This window comes from Capra hircus, chromosome 9, assembly GCF_001704415.2.
Source record: "Capra hircus breed San Clemente chromosome 9, ASM170441v1, whole genome shotgun sequence".
Taxonomy (NCBI): domain Eukaryota; kingdom Metazoa; phylum Chordata; class Mammalia; order Artiodactyla; family Bovidae; genus Capra; species Capra hircus.
This window is the reverse complement of record NC_030816.1, coordinates 73178190-73197462: the sequence shown is the minus strand read 5'-3', so window position 1 is coordinate 73197462 and position 19273 is coordinate 73178190. Positions and strand designations below refer to the sequence as shown.

At 44.1% G+C, this 19273-nt stretch overlaps 1 protein-coding gene across 1 annotated transcript in view; it reads right to left on the bottom strand.

Annotated features, from left to right (window-relative positions):
- The window catches only part of UST (uronyl 2-sulfotransferase), a 316888-nt gene that overhangs the window by 95981 nt on the left and 201634 nt on the right, over positions 1-19273 (bottom strand). The window contains exon 4 of the mRNA XM_018053327.1: positions 9812-9891. Coding sequence (XP_017908816.1) covers positions 9812-9891 — 80 coding nt within the window. The remainder of the gene's footprint in view (positions 1-9811; positions 9892-19273) is intronic.

Genomic DNA, 19273 nt, shown 5'->3' with positions numbered 1-19273 from the left:
AAGGCTAGAGGTCCCCAGGGAGGGGCCACACTGAACTGGGTTTTGTATCTATTAACAGTGTCTGGAACAGACCCATTGACCCTCATGGAATGTTTTGACTGCCTGGTAAATTCTGAAAGCCTCACTGGAGGATATGGTACTTATTCTACATTCTAATTAGAACAGTCTCAGATTAGGGGCTCTGCAGGAAGTGGAGAATAACAGCCAAGATGTATTAAATGCTCCCTGTTCACCTTGCTGTAAATATTTTGTAACCAACTCACTGAAGCCTCATAACACTTCATGTGTGTGTGCTAAGTCACTTCAGTTGTGTTCAGCTCTTTGTGACCTTATGGACTGTAGCCCACCAGGCTCTTCTGTCCATGGGGTTCTCTAGGCAAGCATACTGGAGTGGGTTGTTGTGCCCTCCTCCAAAGGGATCTTCCTGACCTGACCCAGGGATCGCATCTCTTATGTCTCCTGCATTGGCAGGTTGGTTTTTTTACTACTAGCAACACCTGGGAAGCCCCCACAAAACCTCAGTGGAGTAGAAATTGTAATTATCCCCATTTATACTGGGGAAACAGAGGCAGGGAGTGCTTAAATTGTGGCTGAGCCAGGATATGAACCCAGGCAGTCTGGCTCCAGAATCTGTGCTCTGAACCGTGGAAAGAAGATTCCAGAGCTGAGGCAAGTAACAATGTAAGCAATAACGTGAACACAACAAAAATCAATACAATTGTCCTCAAATGATGGTGAGGGATTTCAGATAAAAATAAAGCCAGCGTCTAGGTGTTGCATTTTAATTCCTTCCACAAAGGGATTAGACAAATGCACTGAAAGCTGGTCTAAGAGCGAGGCCTTCCCCAGGCAAAAGGATCAGGTTGGCTAAATTTGTCTTAAAAATTCCTCCCCCTTCTCTTTGAACAGCCTGGAAGCAATGACCCTGAAGAGCCTGGGAGACCACTCGGAGCTCTGGGCAGAGGTCTCGCTCTGGGGACCTCCTGAGGGGCCCACAGGCTTCTCTCACCCCATGACCTTCTGATGAGGACACCCAGACATTCTGTCAAGGGTCAGAAAGAGCTCAGAGAAAACAAACTGACATGACCCTGCTCCCACCTTTCCAGCTGGCAGACTCTTCACCTTTCAAAACGCAGCCCAGAATCACCACCACATCCTTCCCCAGTGAAATCCCATACTCGTGTCGGTCCCTTCCTCCTCTGGCTCCAAGTGCTCTTTCCAGCACTGTGTGTCCGGGTCTGCCTCTCCCATCAGACTTGTGACTCCAGAAGCCAGGAACAACGTCCTTAGACACAGCATGGTACACAGTAGGCGCTCAACCAATGAAGACACGAAAACCAGGGTGGATGTGTCTCAGTTCATGAATTTCAGCCACTATTACAGTGCTCTGGTAGCGCTAGAGGTGAAGAACTCGTCTACCAGTGCAGGAGACATAAGAGATGCTGGTTCAATCCCTGGATCGGGAAGATCCCCCAGAGGAGGGCATGACAACCCACTTCTGTATTCTTGCCTAGAGAATCCCACGGTCAGAGAAGCCTGGTGGGCTACGGTCCATGGAGTTGCAGAGTTGGACACGACTGAAGAGACTTAGCACACGCACGTGGTAAAGGAAAGTAGATATAATGAGTCACGGATCCTATTTATTTTGTGTATTAATTTACAGAATGCTGTTCTCTGTGTGTGTGTGTGTGTGTGTGTGTGTGTGTGTTTGCATTTTCAAAGAAAATCTTCACAGAGAAGAATCCAGAGTCACGCGAAGGAATGACTCTGATGGTGTGATTTCAGGCACAGGCGTATGAATGCCATTCCAGACACTGGAAAACAGTGCTCAGGAGCAGAGTTAGCCAGGCCAACACAACTCTTGTCAGCTTCCAGACGTACACAAGGTGACATTCACACAGCTGCATGAACAACTAACTAGTTCCAGAAGTCGGCTCTGCCAACCTCCGATAACCACAAGCACCCTGGATGTATCAGTCTCTTCTTAACTAAACTGGGCTTCATATCCATGATAAAGAGCAACCAGAGTAGTAGGGTTAGGGATTAGAAAGACAAAGCAGGCAGATGGTGATGCAGTTCAACCCTCAGACTGCAACGTACTTTTAAAAACCTCAACTGCACTTCCTTGGTCTTGTAAAGAATGACTATTAATTAGCATAAAAGCTGGGTCCTACGATTCCATGCAGGGCGGCCCACTAAAGGGTTCATAGGGTCACAAAGAGTCAGACAGACTGAAGTGACTTAGCAAGCATGCACGTCCTCCTACTACAGTAGTTTTATGACTGCAAACAGCTTTTGAAAGTTTATTTATATATATATATATATATATATATATTTTTTTAGTTGTGGTAAAATACACAGGCAAAATTTACCTTCTCCACTACTTGTAAGGGTGCATTTCAGTGGCATTAAGTACATTTACACTATAGAGCAACCATCCCCAGAACCCATCACCCATCTCCAGAGCTTTCTCATCAGCCCAAACTGAAATTCTGTGCCCATTAAATAATAAATCCCATCTCCCTGCTTCCTCCTCACCCCTGGCAAGTTCCATTCTACTGAAAGTATATCTTCTTTTTCATCTGTGACCTAAAAGTAGAGGTTAGTCCTTGGGACTTCCCTGGTTGTCCAGTGGTTAAGAATCACCTTCCAAGGAGACGTGGGTTCAATCCCTGCTCAGGGAACTAAGATCCCATGTGCCACAGGGTAACTAGGCCTAAGCTCTGTAACTAGTGAAAGCCCATGTGCTGAAGATCTGGCACAGCCAAAAAAAAAAAAAAGTAGAGGTTATTTCTGGGCTGTTAACTTCATCAAAAAATGAAGAGTATCGGAGGCTAGTGGCCCAGGCTTTGATCCCTGTCGGTGAGTGACTAAGGAGACGCTTTGAAGTGAGAGAAAGGCCATCATGGAAAATGTTGTAGCTGTTTGGGGGGCAGGGTGAGGGGCTGCCTGCGGGAGGAGGAGGGGGAGGTGGTTAGTTAATGGCCCTTTGCGGGAACAAGTGGAAGGGTCTCCCTCCATCCTCACAGCCTCATTCAGTGGACACTGCGGTCCTTGGCGCCCATGACAGAACCTGCCATCATGCCATGCAAGCAGGGGCTGAGCCACTCACGCTCCCTGAGTGTCCTGAGGTAAGAGGGGCGGGAGCTTCCGGCAAGTCGTCGGGGGTGGAGACAAGTGGGTGGGGGTGCACCTGACGTCAGCTTCCTCCTGGGAAAGGAAAGCCGACCTGAGAGGCAGGAAGCAAGGTGATGAGGAGGAGGAAGGCCCTTCGAGGGGGGCCGTGAGGTGGGCTCAGGGCAAGTCCAGATTATACGAGTCCTTGATGGGCCCACAGAGAGTCCACTCACTGTGGATGGAGAAGAGAAAAGGGGGACAGCGCCATTTTCATAAGATGAGCCCAGTCTGTCTACACAGGATAAACTCACAGAACACTCTCATTCTGAAAATCGAACTTTCAGGCTATGTTTAGGTGGGTAAAGACAGCATTCAGTAAATGCTGACATGGCTTCTGTCTGATGCCCTCTTCACAGCTGGAGGCATCTGTCACCATTACAAAAGATTTGCAGGACACAATTAAAAGGGATGACTTTGCTAATGAGAATGAAAACAGAGTCAACATTTAGAAATAAAATGTGGAAACCCATTTGAATTATGGAATGAGCAAGATCAGATTTGTTTTGTTAAATGATGCCATGAGGGAGCAGACCTTGTTCACACTGGTAACCAGGACCTCCCTTGAAGGGAAGAACGTGTCCAAAACTCAAATGGTGTCCTTGGACGCACCCTGCCTGCTTCTCTAGCGATCGATTGATTTTTAAATGTTTTGCTTTCTCAAGTTAGTGCTGGCGTTGCAGCCACCATCAGAGACAAACGAGGAAAGAGAAATGGATGCAAAGAAGGGTGAGGGGGTCATGGGTGAGAAAGGAAGAGACAAAACACAGGGTTAAGAGAAGTGGTAGTTTGAGGTCAGATAATCTCACCACTCACTCTATTTTCATAGCATTGCACTCTGACACAAGCCTTCACAGTGTTTTCCCTGCAAGACCCAAGTTGAGGGTCAAGGGAAACTGTAGATTGGAAAAAGAATTACTTCCCTCGTCAGAAAAAAAAAAAAATCTTGCAAAACAAATGAAATATATGGGCAGGAGCAGGGAAGATGAATTGTCTGTCACAGTCTTGATCTAAGACATACTTGAGGAGATGGTCTTGGGAAGTTGAACTTTTGCAAAAATTCTATTTCTATAGTTGACTTTGACAACTGTGAACAGGCTCATGAAACCAGAGTACACAAATATTAAGTGATGTACTTAAAACATCGCAACAAAATAGCATCTTTTAGGCCAAAGTAATTTCGATTCAGTTCTCTAGGTAGACCAGGTGAAAAACATTTGTCTGGCCTCAACTTTCAGATGGCTCAAAAACTGCAAGAGTGGTGAAAATCTTCAGGAATACAAACCGATCTGAGGTTTCTGCTGACATTGTAGTGTTTATCTCCTCTGGCAGGAAGTCTTCCCTGAGGCAACTACAAAAGTACCAGTTTGGTCTGATAGTATTGTTTTCCACAGTTGAATTGATAAAAATGGGTATGGTGAGACTGTTCCATCTAGGTGCCAGGAAGCTCAGCAGTAAAGAATCCACCTGCCAATGCAGGAGACGCCAGAGACTTGAGTTCAATCCCTGAGCTGGGAAGGTCCCCTGGGGAGGAAATGGCAACCTGCTCCAGTATTCTGGTATGGGAAATCCCATGGACAGAGGAGCCTGGTGGGCTATAATCCAAGGGGTCGCAAAGAGTCGGACACGACAGCGCATGCACCTTTACCTTTATTTTAGGTCTAAAAAAGGGCAGAAAAGATGGAACAGGACAAGATGCCTAGACGATGAATAAGTGAAATTTACTGAATTGTCAGAAACTCTCAGGATGGCATTTTACAGCACTCAGAGTATCTAAATTCCAAGATAAGAATACCATATTTACTGGAAAAGAAGAACTAGGGGGAGATTCGTTTTGGTATAATGCCATACACTTCAGGAGTTCAGAACACAAGAGTACAAAAGAAAGTGCTGGGAACAAGGTTAGACTTTCATTCTTACATTCTGCTCCCCCGCAAGTGTTTTGCTGCATGTCAACAATGTAAGAAGATTAGAAATAAAACATCAAAAACAATATTAGGTTGCAGCATCAATTCTTCTCTTAATTGCAGCCATTAAATTAAAAGATGCTTAGTCCTTGGAAGGAAAGTTATGACCAACCTAGACAGCATATTCAAAAGCAGAGACATTACTTTGCCAACAAAGGTCCGTCTGGTCAAGGCTATGGTTTTTCCAGTAGTCATGTACAGATGTGAGAGTTGGACTGTGAAGAAGGCTGAGCGCCAAAGAATTGATGCGTTTGAACTGTGGTGTTGGAGAAGACTCTTGAGGGTCCCTTGGACTGCAAGGAGATCCAACCAGTCCATTCTGAAGGAGATCAGTCCTGGGTATTCTTTGGAAGGAGTGATGCTAAAGCTGAAACTCCAGTACTTTGTCCACCTCATGTGAAGAGTTGACTCATTGGAAAAGACTCTGATGCTGGGAGGGATTGGGGGCAGAAAGAGAAGGGGACAACAGAGGATGAGATGGCTGGATTGAATCACCGACTCGATGGACATGAGTTTGAGTGAACTCCGGGAGTTGGTGATGGACAGGGAGGCCTGGCGTGCTGCGATTCATGGGGTCTCAAAGAGTCGGACACAACTGAGCGACTGAAATGAACTGAACTGAATAACCTCTTAAAACAATATTTCTTTGAAACAATCCCTGTCAGCAGCAATCAAGGTAGATGTCTTAAGAGCAGCTTAATTGTCTGTATGTCTTATAATTCAAAATATAGAACTCAGTTTTCAAAGCACATGAAAGCCCTCTTAATGAGCCCCAACATAGATGTTTTTCTCTGTTAATTGTATAATTGGGGACTTTCCTTACATGACCACAGTTCATTGTTTATATCCAAGAAATTTTCCTGAAATATAACTGTTCCCTTGAAAAAGAAAGGCTGACAATTTAAATTCCCATGTTTAGTAACAGTCCTGTAGTGTACTCAAGTTCAATTTGTCCTTCTCTGTATGATTATGGAGGTCTTGTAGCTGAGGCCATGGGCCTTGTGCATGTGAGGTGGGAATAGAGGGTGAGATTGAGCCCACGGTCAGCATGAGTTTATTCCAGCTGATCAGACTGGCCTCTGTTTTTTCCTGCTTACAGCTCATCACTGCCATTCCATTTCTGCTGTGCCCATGCTTGAGACTCCCATTTACAGGGTTCCTTTCCATCTTTCTCTTTGTCCAGTTTTCGCTTATGCTGGTCCCCGGGCTGCCAACACCCCACCCCTTCGTTTGTCCGGCACATCGGCAGTGGCTCCTGCTCCTCCCACTTCCCCTGGGAACACCCAGTGATTCTTTCTCCTAAAGCTCGTCATACTTCACGCCAGTCCTTCCCTAATAGAAGAACTTGCAGTTCCCTGAAGGCAAGGACAACATTTCTTTTCTTTTCTATGTTGTTAAGATTTATTTATCTATTTGGTTGTGCTGGGTCTCAGTTGCTGCATGCCGACTCTTGGGGCTTCCCCAGTGGCTCGGTGGTGAAGAATCCACCTGCCATTGCAGGAGACACAGGTTCAATCCCTGGGTCGGGAAGATCCCCTGGAGAAGGAAATGGCAACCCACTCATCAGTATTCTTGCCTGGAGAATTCCATGGACAGAGGAGCCTGGCTAGCTACAGTCCATGGGGTCGCAGAGTCAGACATGACCTAGTGACTAAACCACCACCAGGGGATCTCTTAGTTGCAGGATGTGGTGGTGTTCCCTGACCAGGGATCGAACCCGGGCTCCCTGCATTGGGAGTGTGGAGACTCAGCCACTGGACCATCAGGGAAGTCCCAAGGACAACATTTCTTGTTCCCGGTAGAAGCCCCCGTCCTACTGCAGGGTCCTCAATATGTATGTGTTTAATTGAACACAATGGGATGGAGGGAGGAGAAATCAGCCAGAGCAGTGCCCTGACCTGAAAGTGTTACATTAGAGACACGGTGAGGCTGCCTCCAGGTGGCGCAGTGGTAAAGAATCCTCCTGCCTGCGCAGGAGGACACTGAAGTGACTTAGCAGTAGCATACTGTGCCCAGCTCTGCTGATCCAATTAAGGTACTGGTGTTGGTGTATTAATTAGAGTGCTATAATATCGTGAGTTAACTATGAAAACTTGTTGCATTGCAATTTGTTTTGGTTGTAAAGATTTGCCCTGGAAGCAAGAGGAGTAAATGAACGAGGTTTGACAAACTTATGGTTAATGGGTTATGGGGGGGATAAACTGAGTGACTGGGATTGACATATGCATACTGCTGCTAAGTCGCTTCAGTCGTGTCCAACTCTGTGCAACCCCATAGACGTCAGCCCACCAGGCTCCCCAGTCCCTGGGATTCTCCAGGCAAGAACACTGGAGTGGGTTGCCATTTCCTTCTCCAATGCATGAAAGTGAAAAGTGAAAGTGAAGTTGCTCAGTCATGTCCAACTCTTAGCGACCCCATGGACTACAGCCTACCAGGCTCCTCCATCCATGGGATTTTCCAAGCAAGAGTACTGAAGTGGGGTGCCATTGCCTTCTCCACATATGCACACTAGTATATATAAAACAGATAACTAATAAGGACCTAACTCCAATACTTTGGCCACCTCATGCGAAGAGTTGACTCATTGGAAAAGACTCTGATGCTGGGAGGAATTGGGGGCAGGAGGAGAAGGGGACAAGAGAGGATGAGATGGTTGGATGGCATCACCGACTTGATGCATATGAGTTTGGGTGATCTCCGGGAGTTGGTGATGGACAGGGAGGCCTGGCGTGCTGCAATTCATGGGGTCCCAAAGAGTCGGACACGACTGAGCGACTGAACTGAACTGAACTGAATAAGGACTTGGAGCACAGGAAATTCTACTCAATCCTCTGTCATGGCCTACATGGGAAAAGAATCTAAAAAGACTGGGTATATGTGTAACTGATTCACTTCGCTGTCCAGCAGAAATTAACACGGCTCTGTAAATCAACTATAGTCCAATAAAAGTTGTAAAAAGAGGAAGAAAGAATAATGAATGAGGACGTCAGGGGTGACACAGAGAGAAGGAAGGAAGGAAGTGAATGAGAGGATCAAGGGGTCAGAGGGGCCGTGCTGTGCTGTCTACAAGTCGTAAAACACATGGCCCAAAATAGCTACCCAGTCCTCGTTATCTAATTATGTCTAATTATATGTTCTTGGTCCCAGGGAAGTGGGAGTCAGGCACATACCCCGGACAAACCACTTTAGAAATGTGGTTGGAGACACAGCTCTTGTGGACGCGGTACACACACCCCCACCCCCCGATTCCGGCCACTGAGGATAATCCAGGATAATCTGCAGATGTTTTCCTCTTCACCTGTTCACCAGCCCAGAGAACTCTGGGTATCAGAGAGGCTGGGGCACTTCAAGGGAGACTTGCTTTCAAAGGTAAGGCAGCAACTCCTCTTTGCTGCTTAGTAACTCGCTTTACTGAATCTCAGTCTCTTTACACTTCATTTGCACAAGGCTCGCTGCACAGCAGGAAAGTTCTTTGAAGGCTAAACTCTTCTCCCAGCCCTGCAGACTGTTAGGCTTCCTGGGGCAGGGCAGCCAAAGTGCTGCCCAATGCAAACTCAGGCCTCCCTGGTTGCTGGCCCTCGGGGCCATGAGGTCAGCACAGATAGGATTCTTCTGTGAGCCTGTGAGGTCCTGTTATCCCCATGGGAAAAGCAGTGAGGAAAGGGCTGGTCAGATGGCTGATGGGGGAAGCCCAGGGTCCAGGGCTAGTCAGCAGATTGGCCCCGGGACCTCGTGCTCTGGCAGCCTCAACTGTGAGCTCAGCCCGCCTTAGGGGAGGAATCCGAGAGCTACAGTAAAGTACAGTGACAAGAAACCTGTGCTAAGGTATCCCTGGGGAAGAAAATGCCCCGAACGTGCAGCTAGCAATTTAACAGAGTATCAAAACACATAAATGTGAGGTTTACACTATTATCAAAAGGTCCTTGCAGGTGAAGAGGAAAAAAGCACAGATTTCTAAAATACCCACCAACATCAAACATGCAAGGTTCAGAGAAATGAAATGGAGTGTTCAAAATGCAGAGAAAGAGGCTGGGCCTAGCTTCATGATGGCTCAGCGGGTAAAGAATCTGCCTGCATTGCAGGAGACACAGGAGACATGGGCTCAATCCTAGAGTCAGGAAGACCCCTTGGAGGAGGAAATGGCAACCTAGTATGCTTGCCTGAAAAATCCCATGGACAGAGGAGCCTGGCAGGCTACACTCCATGGGGTTGCAAAGAGTCAGGCATGTCTTAGCAACTAAACATATGCACAGCACACACAAAATACACATAATTCCACCTCTATGTTATTCCCAGAGTCCTGTGTGGGTGCAGGTTGTATAAAAATGTGCAATGAAATATATCTGCTAAAATATTCATCTCTTGTCTATTTCGTTCCAATACAAAGCTTTTTTTTTTAGAGAACTATAAGGTCAAGTGGCTTCTCATTAAAAATAATTTCAAGTTTTCACAAGACTTAAGAGCAGTATTTTTAGAAAGAAATGAAGCTTTTGACCAAATATTTCAAATTTTGACCCCTCTACTGAAAAAAATAAATGGATTAAAAATGCCTTTTGAAGGGCAATTACACTACCTTGGAAAGGAAGGTAGATATTAAAGTAATTGTTTGTTAGAAGGAGACAAAGTACCCAAAAGAAATGAAAGAACCATTAAACTAGAAAATATCTTACCTTGAGAAGTTGAGGAAATGAACATGTCGGGTGAATAAATAGGGCTGTTCGGCAGTACTTATATTTTTAATCAGTTCCATCTATTAAAAAAAAGTACAAAATTAGCATATATAGGATTTAATTTACCAAGCTATATTAAGCTAAAGGTTATCTCCCCAACTCTTTCTTTCCTTACTTACTACTTCTTGAACCGAGGCTAAACAGCTATGCTTTGTGCAACATTTATGAACTTTACATAAGGCTCCTTACTAAATAAAATAAAGAAGCTCTTGCAATATGCAATCCTGAATTTAATTTAGTTAATTGCCATCATGAAATAAAAGTGACAGTTTAAGTAATTTTAACTGGAGAAGTCAGTGTGTTGCTGTTCTGAAATGCAAGTAAGAAAATGCCTTTAATCCTCTCCTTTAAAGTCAAATCAAGACAAAGGTTAATGCTTAGTTTACATTTCTATAATGATCTTACTGGGAAATACAGAAGCATTTGAAACTATTTCTGCAGAATTGAAAAGTAGAAATAAACTGAGGCACTATCTCATTATTTTTCCCTTTGATTATAAAATTTACAAAGCAAGTATTTCAGAGGGAGCACGTAACACCCCCCCCACTCCCCAAAAAATGTTCTCAGGTTTTGGTGGGTGGTCATCTGAATTATTTATTTGCAGTTATCAGCAAGGCAAAAAGTAGTTTTAATTTGTACAAACTAACATTTACAGTCTTCTGGAACATGTCATGATGCAGAAAATGTTTAGTAAAATCTGTTAGAAATTCCAAGCATTCTTATGACTCCCTGACTTCCTGAATTCCACTTTCCTTAGATTTTCTTATTTGCCCCATCAAAGCTGACACTCTGGAATTTTTAAGAAGCACATTGGAAATTGCTACTTTGGACAGACATCAGAAGGGCAGCACTTCATATTTTATGAAATAGCTCTAGTTGAAAACTGGAAACAAAAACGGTCATTCATGTGTTAACTATAGTAGCAACAACAATAAAATCGGAGTCTGGAACTCTAGGTTTGTCTCAAGCGTGACGGAAACCTGGTCTGCCTTGTTCCCTCCTGTCTAGCTCAGAGCTGACACACACGGAAATGCTCCATAAATATTTGTTAAATGAATTAATTCCAACGAGTCCATGACTTACAGATGGTTACACTAGGACGTTGTGGCCTAAACCGTTTCATTAGATATTCGTGCTCACAACGACTGTTTGAAGAAATGAAATTGAATTTTAAAAGCAGATGACTTGCAGTTCATAACCCAGGGCTTCTGTTCGTCAGTGGCAGGCATGGGTGAATAATGGTCTGCCTGTCCCCAAGCTTGCATGTAAAAGGAAATTGAATCCTGCCTCTTTATCTTCTGTTTATCCTTTACAACCCCCCTGCATGCCCCAGCTCTTGTTTTTGGTTAATAAAACTTCCAGCTTCTTTCACATTATGAATTTTGATTTTTGATAGATCTACCAGCAGAATTACTGATTTGGAAGCACAGCCGAAGGTAACTGATTGCCGAGGTTGTCTGCTTAGAAGCGTAACTGTGTGTATGTTTAAAATAGTGACCATTCAATGCCTTAATCTTTAGATTATTTTTCTTCAGCTATTTCTCTGTACACATAAGAGTAATATGAGAAAGCCCTCTAGGATTACACAAGACTGGAAAAATGGGTCAGAAGAAAACCTGTTCCCTTCATATATTCAACATTATATTACATTCTCTAAACACATGTCAATGTGTTAAATTTAAGGGAAGAACAGTAGTGGTTAGATTTTGAGAACAGTGTCATAATAGTCATAAAGCTGTCTATTTCACGAGGAAAAATGGATTAGTGATGACAATGCATAACTCTTTCTAGACATCTCTTTAAATAGAGAATAAAAGTTACTAATGCTTGGATTTATCGCTTTAGTATAGGGTAGTCAGACTGTACATTTCAGCTGCTCCCATGAATTTTGTCCTGCACACGAGATAGGAAAATCCACATGAAGTAGCACAATCTTCAGTCCACAGCATCGTGTTCACGGTTTGTGAAGATGGTGTCATTTGACCATCTTCACAAACGCTGTGCATGCTAAGTCGCTTCAGTCATCTCTGACTCTTGGCGTCCCTATGGACTGTAGCTCGCTAGGCTCCTCTGTCCACAGGATTCTCCAGGCAAAAATACTGCGGTGGGTTGCCATGCCTTCCTCCAGGGGATCCTCCCGACCTAGGGATCAAACCTGCGTCTCTTAGATCTGCTGCACTGACCGGCGGGTTCTTTATCACTAGCGCCCCCTGGGAAGCCCTCACAAATGCGACCCTTCCCCATTTCGAGTGACAAGCAACCGTCTCCTGAGCGCCTGCTGGCCATCACCTGAGTTCCCCCCTGGTTTTCTCAACGCTGCCAGCAGCCTACCTTTCTCTCACCTGAATCTTATCTGTGTGAATGGCAAGGACATTACTTAAAATTATCACAGAAACTAACTCTCCTTTGTCTTGGCTCATGCAGGACCACTGCTAGCCTTTATTTTGATTCCACTGAATTCATTCATTCATTCAGCATTTATATTGGGTGCTTACCAAGCCCTGGAGATCAAAACCTGAATAAAATCAATGGGAAGACATAGAAAGACAAGACAGTGGAATGTGTCCTAATGGTATCCCCAAATCTACCCTGGCCAAAACCACACTCTTGATCCTCATCCATCTTTACTCCTTTCCAGTTAATGGTTCTCTCCACCTCACATTTGATTTGGGTCTTTCCTGGACTCCCATATTCAATTCCCTTGCTGAGTCAAGTTAATTTTATCTTTACTATCTCCCTCAATTGACTCTCAAGATCCCACATCCTATAGCCAGCCAAACTAGACTCCTCCATATTCCTTCCATACACCATGTCCAAGACTGACCATGTCCAAACTCAGGCTCAAGATTCTTCTTCTAGAATGTTCTTCCTCTTCTCTCTGCATGTCCAAATTCTTATCACTCTTTACCACTAGCTAAAATGCTTGCCTCCTCCAGGTAGCCTTCCTGAAGTTCTCCTTTCATTCAACAACCATTGATTTTCAACTATGTCAAGCCAGGTGCCACTCTGGATTGTGGCTTTAAAGATAAAAGATTTGGTTCTTGCTCTCAGGAAGCTCAGAGACTTGTGGAAGAAGTGGATGAGCAGGCAGGTATCATCATGTGATAATGATCATGGGGTAGAAAGCAAGGAGGTGGGATGCCTGTCCTGACCTGCAGATGGACAGGTAATGCTTCTGTGTGGAGGTGTTTCTCAGCGGTTTCCAAGGATACACAGGAGTCAGTAAGAGAAGAAAGGGACTCACAGTATGGCAGACAGAGTGACCAGCAGATGCAAAGCACAAAACACAAAAATGACTTGGCTACTAAAACTGCCAGGCGGGCAGGCATGGAATCAGCAAGGCAGTAGACAAGGCTAGAGAGGAAGGGAGGAATTGGGTAACTGAGGGCCTTGCTGGTCTCATGAAGGATTTCGACATTTATCCTCTGGGCGATCCACAGCCAGAAAGGATTTTTTTTTTTTCTTCTCTCAGATCTAAGGTCAGGTGAAGAATGTGAAGAAGCAGAAGGTTTAGTGAGGAAGACAGAAATAACCTCAACAGGAAATGATGAGGGCATGGACTCATCACTTCTCAGTGTGGTTCCCATACCAGCTACATCAGTATCACCTGGACATCTGCTTATGTTGTTTAGTCCCTAAGTCGTGTCTGACTCCTTTGTGACCCTATGGACAGTAGTCTGCCAGGCTCCTCTGTCCATGTGCTCGCCCAGGCAAGAATACTGGAGTGGGTTGCCATTCCTTCCCCAGAGAATCTTCCTGACCCAGGGATCGAACTCGTGTCTTCTGCATTGGCAAGGAGATTCTCACCACTGAGACTCCAGGGAAGCCCAGGACATGTGTTTAATAAGAACACAAATTCTCGGGCCTCACTCCACACCTATGGAATTAGAAGAAACTCTGGAGGTGGGGCCCATCAATCTGCGTTTTAACAAGCATGCCAGGAGACTCTAAGGCTCAACAGTTTCAGAAACAAGGAATGAAGTACATGGAAGGGAAAACAGATGGAGAGATTTGGGTACATTAAGGAGGGAGACTGCTGAGACTTGTAGCAGCTGGCAGCATAAGGGAAGGAGAGGGCATGGTCAGTGGAGCTTCCTTCTTAGTCCTGGCTGGGGTCTGAACATGTGGTGGTACCCATTCGTGGAGATGGGAACACTGCAGGAGGAAGCAATCTGCCTCCAGAAGGGAGGGGAAATGGGTTTCGTTTTGAACATCATTGGCTAGAGATGACATTGTCTTCTTTAACTTCCTGCAGCACTCCGAGAATTTCCCAGGACATGCTCCGTTTACGTTACATTATAGCTGGGTTTGTGTCCTGGCTTTGAACCAGATGGAAAGCTCCTTGAGGGTGGTGGCCAGATTTTATTTATCCCCCAGAAGCCAAGCCCAGGTGCCTACATAGAATACATACCTGTAACTGTTTATTCAATAAAGTACCCGCTCTGGGGGGCTTCCCGAGTGGTGTTATTGGTAAAGAACCCACCTGCCAATGCAAGAGACGTGGGTTCGATCTCTTGGGGTGGGGGGGTATTCCCTCGGAGGAGGGCGTGGCACCTCACTCCAGTAATCTTGCTTAGAGAATCCCATGGACAGAGGAGCCTGGTGGGCTATAGTCCACAGGGTTGCAAAGAGTCGGACATGACAGAAGTGACTTAGCATGCATGCACAGACCCCCTCTAGAAAAACATTTTTGGAGTTAAGAAATGTACAGTTCACTAAAGACAGAATTATCACCAAGACTCTGAATTTAGGCTTTCTGGGACAGATTTGTGCATTCATTACCGTGGTGTCACATGGAGCTAACAGTTTTACTATGTCACCATCTAGGATGTAACAACACAAAACAGACTATCCTTTTCTGAGTGTTTTCCAGGCTATCACTGAATCAAGATGCTCTTTATGTACATACTGGCATTTCATCTTTAAATGACTCCATGCGTTAACTATCATCCAAGGTTTACGGGTTAAGAAACAGAGGCACAGAAAAGCTGCAGAGATTGCTTATGATCTCACCACTACAAGAAGGTGGAGCCAGGATTTCAACCCAAGTCTATCTGACACCAAAAATGCTGCTGCTTATCACTAAACTACAATCTCCTCATTCCCACTGCTTTTTGATCTGTATATAACCTGTTAAAATGGGAGGAAGGGGTCGGTTAGCAAAATAACTCTGGAGACTAAAGAGGGTTTATAAAGATGAATTTTCTATCTTTTATGTGAGGGGTTGAAAAATCAAAAGAAAGTTCTAACAGATGGAAACACATTAAAAGTAATAAAAATAAAAGCATCAAAATATCAGAGAGAATATTTTTTGAAGTTCTCGGTGGGAAAATAGTGTAACAAGCCAGGAATGAATTTAAAATACTACAAATAAAAAGAATGAAAAATAACTCTGAAATGGAATGGATCTAAAAGAAGAAGTTGAATCACAGCACATCTGAGAATGAGATAGAGCTGAAGTTTAAAAGAAAGAGGCAAGAATCAAACAGAATTTATAATGCAGAGGATGTGCCAGGCAGTAGCTTTTAATCTTTTGCTTTCAACCTAACTGGCTGAGATGACAGAGCAGAAAACCTTTACCTGCTGTTCTATGAACACAGCTAGTGAGTAAAAGACTTCCTTGGGAGATGCTTGTGAGCAGTAACTGACAGAGCATTGACCCTACTCTGATCTGAGTTCTTGTGTCACTCGGAAACAACTAGATGTCCCATAATTTTGCACAACATCTTAAAGAAAAGACATGCTTTTACACATCAAAGCCAAATAAGGAGTAGCTCAGAGGAGAACTCCTTGGCCCTTTAACCTCAGAGGCCAGGAAGATGGCTGTGGGCTCTGGTTACCTTTCCCTCTTCCTCCTGCAAGAAGAAAGCCCCTCTTGAAGGAGGTAGGATGGTCCTCCCACCGTCAGCTCCTCCTCGCTAAGGAGTCAGTATAACACATGCCTGCAATGAAGATGACGACCACCAGGAGGAGCAACGATGTGACCAAGGCAAGGAGGCTGCATCTGAACAGAGAAAATCAATCTCGTGGCTACAGCTTGAACCAGAGGAGAAAACATTTTAATTTTTCAGAGCTTGTGGTTTCTCCCTTTCCCCCTCTTTTCTCTGCACTGAGTTTTCACTAGCAGACTCAGATTTTTGTTTATAGGACTCCAAGATAAGACCTTGTTTGCAGCACTGGGTGAACTTAGCCCTGTGGCGTGGAGATGGACTCAGCTAATTTTGGTTTGACTCCAAAGTCCGGCTGGAGCAGCTCTGATGCCTGTGGACACATCCCTCCTACTCTAAGGTCAGGGAACTCTGAGGGTCATTCTAAGGAGACTTTTCCAAAACATCTCAAGCAACAGTTAGGCTTCTGGGATAAATGTCTTCAGAGGTTTAAGGGATTCTCGGGTGAAAGAGGAATTTTTCTTGTTTAGTGGAGGATTCCCTTTAATTAAAGGAAAATTTTCTAATAATTAGAGCCTTTCCTGCAATTATTCTTCACTAGAATTGTGCCTGAGCATCTCCTGGAGAGTTTCCTGCTCTCCCACAAGATACAAATACCTGGGCGCCACCATTAAGAGTATAACTCAGAATTTCATAGTAGGACCTAGAAATATGTGTGAAAAGCTCCTGAGAATATTCTGATGCCCATGATGGTTAAGAACCATTTTTTTACTGACCTCCCACTGCCCATGAATAATGTTCTATCTTCTTAGCCTAACATTCAAAGTTCTTTGGGATTTGATCCCAGTTCATTTTCAATTCTTATTCTCCCACATCTTCTTGAGCGTTTTTTTTTTTTTTCTTTTTAAAGGGGTTATAATACTTTCCTAATAATGTTGCTTAAAGGATTAAAATGAGATGTACAAACATCTAGTATGCTGTCTGATGCTCAATATACAATAATAACAGTAGGTCCTCAATGAATATTCATCACAACAACAGTGGTGGGACCAACCTCAAAAATGAATGAGTCAACCTTTGCCTTTTAACAGAGGCCAGTTGACTCTGCCTTAGGGAAGCCTGGGAGGAATCTCAGTGGCCCCAAGACGGTTTCCAAGTCTAATGTGGTTTCTTTCAGTGGGTTTTCTTTTCTAGAGTTGCAATGATTTGTAGTCACAGTCAGACATGGACTGTGCAGTGGCTGAGAGCAGTGGGGAAGGGAAATTAAAACACCATAAAGAAATTCTGTTTCTGATGAAGAGGGTACGGCACTCTAGAACACACTGACATAGGGGCTGTATCCACTGTTCTTTGAATACGTTTCAAGATTTTAGCCATTTGAATGGCTAGTGAACAGAGTCACTGCAGATGTGGAGTTTATAGTGAAAGAGTAGCCTTTACTGGTATGACTGATGGAAGTGTGTAGGCTGGTCCGCCAGCTCTGAACTGTGACTCAGTTCTGTGGGATGCAATTGAGAGCCACAAACACTACAAAGAGTCCCCTGGCCAACTCAGACTGGGACACTTTAGGTGAAAGCTGATCAAACCGACTTTTTTGTTTTGTTTTTAATTAAAAGAATTCTCAGAGTCTTTAAAATGTGAATATTGTTGTGACTTTCCTAGAGGGGGACAAGGAGATAGCATTTCCCAAACTTTTTAAGTCATGATATTTTCATTTTTTTTCCCCCAGTGTCTTAGGAGACTAAATTTCTCAGGAACACACTTAGGGAAATGCTGATATGATGGTTTTGACAAGGATCCTTAACCCTGGCGGCTCAGTAGTAAAGAATCCACCTGCCAGTGCAGAAGACACAAGTTCAATCCCTGGATCAGGAAGACCCCTGGAAGAGGAGATGGCAACTCATTCCAGTATTCTTGCCTGAAAAATCCCACAGACAGAGGAGCCTGGCAGCTATACTCCATGAGATCACGAAACAGTCAGACATGACTTAGCAACTAAACAACAACAACAACCTTAACTCTGAAACTCCTGTGGTGCTTGATCAAAAAAATAAAAATATAAACTTTTCTGGACTCTACCCCAGAATCTCCAGGAGAAGGGCTACAGCAACTACATAATCATAAGGCTGTGCTGGGGGTTCCCTGGTGACTCAGTGGTAAAGAATCTGCCTGCCCATGCAGGAGACACAGGTTCGATCCCTGACCCAGAAAGATCCCACAAGCCGCAGAGCAACTAAATCCATGTACCACATCTACTGAGCCTGCGCTTTAGAACCTGGGAGCCGCAGCAAGAGAAACTGCCGCAAAGAGAAATTCACACACTACAGAGAGTAGCCCTTGCTTGCCAAAACTAAAGAAAAGTCCACAGCAAGGAAGACCCAGCACAGACAAAAATATATTAAAAAATAAACATTTTGTTTGTTTGTTTTAAAAAGATCCTGCTGTGCAGCCAGAGCAGATATCCACTGCATTAGGAGGGTGGCTCCTGAATTCGGGAGGGCCCAAGTTCAAGCCCAAGTGCCATGGACAGTCAGTTTATTATATTTGGAAAGTGACTTCATCTGGCTGTCTTAGTTTTCTCATCCATAAAACAGGAAATCGTACGCACTCACTGGTCTAGCTTTAGGTCCAAACAAATTAAATGAAATAATAGTAAAACGATTAGCACAGAGCAGGTGCTGCTATTTCAGTCTGGAATCCTCCATAGCTTCCGTATGGACTTCCCTGGTGGCTCAGCAGTAAAGAGATGCAGGTTCATTCCCTGGGTTGGGATGATCCCCTGGAGGAGGAAATGGCAACCCACTCCAGTATTCTTACCTGGAGAATCCCATGGACGGAGGAGACTGGGGGGCTACAGTCCATGGGGAGCCAAAGAGTCAGACACGACTGAAGTGATTGAACACACACATAGTATAAATAAATAAAAATATTTATAAATAAATAAATAAATAAAAATTAAAATTTTTAGTATAAATAAAAATTGGAAATGTATTTGCTTTCTCCATCCTTTAGGTTCATATGCCAACAGTTTTTGCCCTTCTCCAACAGGAATGAAATCATTTTGACTTCTTATGTCTGTGATATGCCTCTGACATATTGGCTTTTATTATCCTCAGAGCAGCATTCTGAAAGATAGGCTCAGACCATTAACAAAGATGGGTATGAGTCTTTTGGAAATCACACCTCCTGCCTTCTGGAAAACGGTTCTTTATCTTTTAGGTTGTACATGATCTCTGTTTTCTAAGAAAGTATCTAAACTAGCCCAAGCGATTCAAATCTGGTTTTAGAGCATAAATCAAATGATGTCATCCTGAGTTCCCATTATATGCCCTGCAAAAGGTCCAACATTTGGCCAGCACCAGCTGTCCATGTTCTTCTGTGGAGGCAGTTTTCTAAAATATTAACTTCAAAGGCATTTCTATTTCTTATAAGGGCAGATGTAATGGGATTTTTATTGATGTTGTAACATTTGCTGTCTTCATGCTCTCTTTCCTTTTTAATAATCCCTTCAGGG